At 37.0% G+C, this 6,000-nt stretch overlaps 1 protein-coding gene across 4 annotated transcripts in view; it reads right to left on the bottom strand.

Moving 5' to 3' along the window:
• Positions 1-6,000, bottom strand: part of RNGTT (RNA guanylyltransferase and 5'-phosphatase) — a 285,456-nt gene that overhangs the window by 128,511 nt on the left and 150,945 nt on the right. For all 4 annotated transcript variants that reach the window (XM_028494651.1, XM_028494653.2, XM_024116822.2 and 1 more), the window contains exon 13: positions 753-853. In XM_028494651.1, coding sequence (XP_028350452.1) covers positions 753-853 — 101 coding nt within the window. The remainder of the gene's footprint in view (positions 1-752; positions 854-6,000) is intronic.

Here is a 6,000-nt window from a genome sequence, read left to right as displayed (position 1 = left end):
AGGGGTGGGATAGGGAGGGTGGGAGGGAGGGAGACGCAAGAGGGAAGAGATATGGGAACGTATGTATATGTATAACTGATTCACTTTGTTGTAAAGGAGAAACTAACACACTATTGTAAAACAGTTATACTCCAATAAAGATGTTAAAAAAATAAAAAATTATCACATACTTATATAATTCTTACAGTGTACTAAGCATTTTTCTAAGTTCTGTATACTTTAACTCACCTTATCCTAATGTAATCTGACAGTAGTATTAACTATGATTAAATGATTATGAAATAAAAAAAAAAAAAAAAACCCTACCCTAATAAAGTATAGATAAGTGTTTGCTATCCAATTGCAAACATGCAGTTTCCTTCAAAGGAAAAAAGTCTTGTTTCAAAACATTTAATTATAATATTAATGATCATATCTTATATTTGTAACACTGAACAGGATTAGTTTCAAGTAAAATGTATTTTTACTTTTACAATTTAACAAAGTTCATTTTTTTAATATTAGAAATAACTTTTTTTTAAGACTAAAATTAGTGAAGTTTAAAGGATGCTACCAACATGTTAGCTGTGATAGGTCAAAGAAGTAATCTGGGAAAATGAGATAGATTTATGGGTACATACATAAAGTATACTGTAGAAGTACTTTACTTTCTTTTTGTAAAGTATATGTAAAATGCCCAGTAAACAGTGAAGCCTTATGCAAACGGTATTATTTCATGTAAAAATCATGGGGAAACAAAGGGGCATACTTACCCTTCTCCTCCCATTCTTGTTATCTTTAGGCGAAAATCCACAGAATTCAAACTGGGAGGCTTCCATTTCAAAATATCATCACATCGACCAGGTTTATATTTCTAAAGTGAATTAAAATAATAGTTAATATGAAGCTAAAAAATTAAGCATTTGATTTATTAAATATAATATCAATTACTTTTCATTAAGCAAAATCACTACTTTTTTTCTGAATATAATTTTTGTTATTTTTAACTGATGAGTGAAGTTAGATATCAACCATCTTACTGATGGCCTCTTTTTCCTGCCAAAGCATTTAGACACTTGTTTGTGAAAGTCTCGAAAAATAATGAAACCTGTTATTCCCTCCAATCCTACTATAACTTAAAGGAAGTTTGATCATTTTTTAAAAATTTTGTTCCTTCTTATTCAATAGCTTTACTGTGGGATAATTCACAATTAATAAAATTAACTAATGAATTTTGTCAACTGGATACAGTCATGTAACAATCGCCAGAATCATGATATACAGCATTTCAATCACCCCCAAAAAGTTTCCCCTTGACAGCTGCAGTCAGCTCCCTGTTACCAACTCTCCGGCAAGAGTGACCTCTTTCTATCACTATAGTTGTGCCTTTCCTAGAATTCATAAGAAATTCTTATACAAGGTTTTGCTATATGCTGGTGCATATATTAGCTTGTTCCTTTTTATTAAACTGAGCAGGATTCCATTCTATGCATATACCACAAATTGTTTATGCATTTACAAGTTGATGGATATCTGGGTTGTTCCCATTTTTAGGCTACCAGGAATGATGCTGATCTGAACATTTGTGTGGACATCCGTTTTCATAACTTTTGGGTAAATACCCAGCAGTACAATGGCTGGGTCACATGGTTAATGTATGTTTAACTTTACAAGAAGCTGTCAAATCGTTTTCCAAAGTGGCAGTGACATCTTCCATTCCCACCAGTAATACATGAGATCAAACTGCTCCACATCCATCCTAGGACTAGGTATTGTCAGTCTTTTTAAATCTAAAGTATGTCTCATAATTTTAATTTGCATTTCTCTAAATGACAGATGTTGAAGATCTTCTAATTTGCTTATTTGCTGCTATCTGTGTATTTTCTTTGGTGAAGTGTCTGTTCAAAAATTTTCCCTTGTTTTTACTGGGTTATCTCCTTATAATTGACCTGGAAGAGTTGTTTACATATTCTGGATAAATAGCCTAGTTTGGATACATGTACTGCAAATATTTTCTACCAGTTTTTGTCTTGCCTTTCATTTTCTTAACAATTTCTTTTGAATATATTTTAATGAAGTCAAAATCAACTATTTTTTCCAGCTTTATTGAAGTATGATTGAGAAATAAAAAATTTAAGGTATATGACATGATGTTTTGATATATGTATACACTGTGAAATAATTACCACAATCAAGCTAATTAACATATCCATCATCGCACAGTTACTTGTGTATGTTGTAAGAACATTTAAGATCTATTCCCTTAGGAAATTTCAAGTATACTTTATTATTAACCACAGTCACCAGGCTATACATTAGGTTTCCAGAACTTATTCATCTTATAACTTAAAGTTTCTACCCTTTGATCAATATCTCCCCTCTTCCCCTACCCCCCAGCCGCTAGTAACCACCATTCCACACTCTAAGTTTGACTTTTTTTTTTTAAGATTCTATATATATATGAGCTTATTTCACTTAGCATAATGTACTCCAGGTTCATCCATGTTGTCACAATTGGCAGAATTTCCTTCTTTCTTAAGGCTGAATAATATTCCATTGTATATGTATACCATTATTTTCTTTATCCATTCATCCACTGATGGACACTTAAGTTGTTTCCACATTTTGGCTACTGTGAATATCGCTGCAGTAAAGATGGGAATGCACGTGTCTCTTCAAGATGCTGATTTTATTTCTTTTGGATACATATCCAAAAGTGGAACTGCTGAATGACATGTAAGTTCTATTACTAATTTTTTGAGAAACTTCCATATTATTTTTCATAAGAGCTATATCAATTTACAGTCCTACCAACAGTGCACAAGGGTTCCCTTTTCTCCACCAGCAAGTTATCTTTTCACTTTTTGATGATGGCCACCCTAACTGGTGTTAGGTGATATCTCAGTGTGGTTTTTTTTTTTTTTTGCAGTACGCGGGCCTCTCACTGTCGTGGCCTCTCCCGTGGCAGAGCACAGCCTCCGGACGCGCAGGCACAGCGGTCATGGCTCACGGGCCCAGCCGCTCCGCGGCATGTGGGATCTTCCCGGACCGGGGCACGAACCCGTGTCCCATGCATCGGCAGGCGGATTCTCAACCACTGCGCCACCAGGGAAGCCCCTCAGTGTGGTTTTGATTTCCATTTTCCTGATGGTTAGTGATGTTGAGCATCATTTCAAAATCATCAATTTTAAACTTTTACAATTTGTGCTTTTTGTGCCCTCTTTAAGGAATCTTGGCCTATCCTAAGGTCACTGCAATTTTCTACTACATTTTCTTAGAGAAATTTTATAGTTTTAACTCTTATTTTTAGGTATATGATCCATTAGAGGTTAATTTATTTATAAGATGTGAAGTAAGGTACTGTTTGTTGTTTGGCAGTTGGATATCAAATTCATCCAGCACCGTTTGTTAAAAGATTATCCTTCCCTCACTGAATTGCCTTGACATCTTTGTCAAAAATCAGTTGTTTATAGATATATATATATTTCTATTCTTAGTAATCTGTTGCATTGATAAATATGCCTTTCTTTCTGCTCATAGCATATTGTCTTGATAATTCTAGCTCTATATTAAGTTTTGAAAGCAGGTTATGTAAGTCCTCAAACTTTTTCTTTTTCCAAATTTTCTTAGCTAATGTAGCATTTATATTTCCACATATTTTATTTTATTATTTATTTATTATTTATTTTATTTTTGGCTGCATTGGGTCTTCCTTGCTACGTGCGGGCTTTCTCTAGTTGCGGCGAGCAGGGACCACTCTTCATTATGGTGCGCTGGCTTCTCATTGCAGTGGCTTATCTTGTTGCAGGGCATGGGCTCTAGGCACGCGGGCTTCGGTAGTTGTGGTGCACAGGCTCTAGAGCACAGGCTCGGTAGTTGTGAATGGGCTTAGTTGCTCTGCGGCATGTGAGGTCTTCCCAGACCAGGGCTCGAACCCGTGTCCCCTGCATTGGCAGGCAGATTCTTAACCACCGCGCCACCAGGGAAGCCCTCCACATATACTTTAAAATTACCTGGTCAATTTCTATGAAAAATAAGTTTACTGGGATTTTAAGTAAGACTGCAGTAAATTAATAAATCAATTCAGGGAAAAATAACATCTTAACAATACTGAATCTTTTGATTCATGAACACTTCAAATCTCTGTATTTACTTAGTACTTTGGTCTTCCTAAATTTCTCTCAGCAATGTTTTGTAGTTTTCGGTATACAGGTCTTGCACAACTTTTGTTAAATTTCTCCCTAACAATGTAATACTTTGGTGGTATTATCAATACAAAAAATCGGTTGTTTCTATACAACAGCAATGAATAATCCAAAAAGGAAATTAAGAAATCAATTCCATTTACAATCGCATCTAAAAGAACAAAATACCTAGGAATAAATTTAAAGAAGTAAATGAATGGTCTATATACTGAAAACTACAAAACATTACTGAAAAAGTTTAAAAAGACCTAAAAATGGAAAGACATCCCATATTCATAGATAAGAAAAGTGATATTGTGATTTATAATAAATATACATTTGGTCTTCATCCCCACTTCCGGCACAGAGCTCCTAAAACCCTTGGAATTTCCAAAGTGAAGAGAGTGATAAGGGTCTTTTATTATTTTAATGAGGTGACTTTGAGGTAGCACCTAGGGATGGGGACTAGTTGCCAGGAGCCAACCAAGTGATCAGAGGGTTGGAACTTTCAGTCCCACCCCTCTGACCTCTGGGGAGGGGAGGGGGGCTAGAAGTTGGATCAATTGCCAGTGGCCAGTGGTTTCATCAATCATGCCTGTGTAATCAAGGCTCCATAAAAACCAAAAAAGAAAAATGGGGTTCAGAAAGTTTCTGGGGGCTTCCCTGGTGGCGCAGTGGTTGAGAGTCCGCCTGCCGATGCAGGGGATGCGGGTTCGTGCCCCGGTCCGGGAAGATCCCACATGCCGCGGAGCGGCTGGGCCCGTGAGCCATGGCCGCTGAGCCTGCGCGTCCAGAGCCTGTGCTCCGCAACCGGAGAGGCCATAACAGTGAGAGGCCCGCATACCACAAAAAAAAAAAAAAAGAAAGTTTCTGGGTTGGTGAACACATGGATATTCAGGAAGAGGGGGTGCCTCAAAAGGGCATAGAAGTTCCATGTCCCTCCTCCATGCCTTGCCTTATGTATCTATTTCCTCTGGCTATTCCTGAGTTACATCCTTTTATAATAAACCAGTAATCTAGTAAGTAATATATTTTTCTGAGTACTGTGAGCCACCCTAGCAAACTGATTGAACCTGACAAGGGGGTCATGGGAACTTCTGATTTATAGCCAGGTGGTAAGAAGTACTGGTAACAACCTGGAATTTAACTGGTGTCTGAAGGCCAAGGAGAGGGTCCTTGGAACCTCCAATCTACAGCTAGTCAACTAGATGCACAGGTAATAACACAAACTTGCAACTGGCATCTGATGTTAAAGGGTGGGGAGGGTGGGGAAACTGGAAGCAGTACAGTTTTGAAGAGCCCTCAACCTGTTGAATCTGATGCTATCACTGGGTAGGCAGTGTCAGAATTGAGTTGAATTGTAGGACAACCAGCTGGTGTCAGAGAAGTGCTTGTTGGTGTGGAAAACCCCCTCCACACTGGGACTGGTCTCAGAACACCCATTAAGAAGAATTAATATTGCTAAACTGTCAATACTACTCAAAGCAATCTATAGATTCAATGCAATCCCTATCAAAATTCCAACAACTTTGTCTTTTTAACAGAACTAGGAAAGCCAATCCTCAAATTCATATGTAGTTACAAGAGACCCTGAAGAGCCAAAACAATCTTGAAGAAAGAATAACACAAAGTTATAAGACTCACACTTTCCAATCTCAAAACTTACTATAAAGCTACAGTAATCAAAACGGAGGTGTTGACATAAGGACAGACATTTAAACCAATGGAATAAAACTGAGAGCACAGAAATAAACTCATACATTGATAGCCAATAGCCAATTGATTTTTTTTTTTACAAAGATGCCAAGTCCATTCAACGGTGAGAGAATACTCTTCA

This window comes from Physeter macrocephalus, chromosome 10 (genome assembly GCF_002837175.3).
Source record: "Physeter macrocephalus isolate SW-GA chromosome 10, ASM283717v5, whole genome shotgun sequence".
Taxonomy (NCBI): Eukaryota; Metazoa; Chordata; class Mammalia; order Artiodactyla; family Physeteridae; genus Physeter; species Physeter macrocephalus.
The sequence above is the reverse complement of the archived record's forward strand: the minus strand, read 5'-3'. Positions and strand labels throughout refer to the sequence as shown.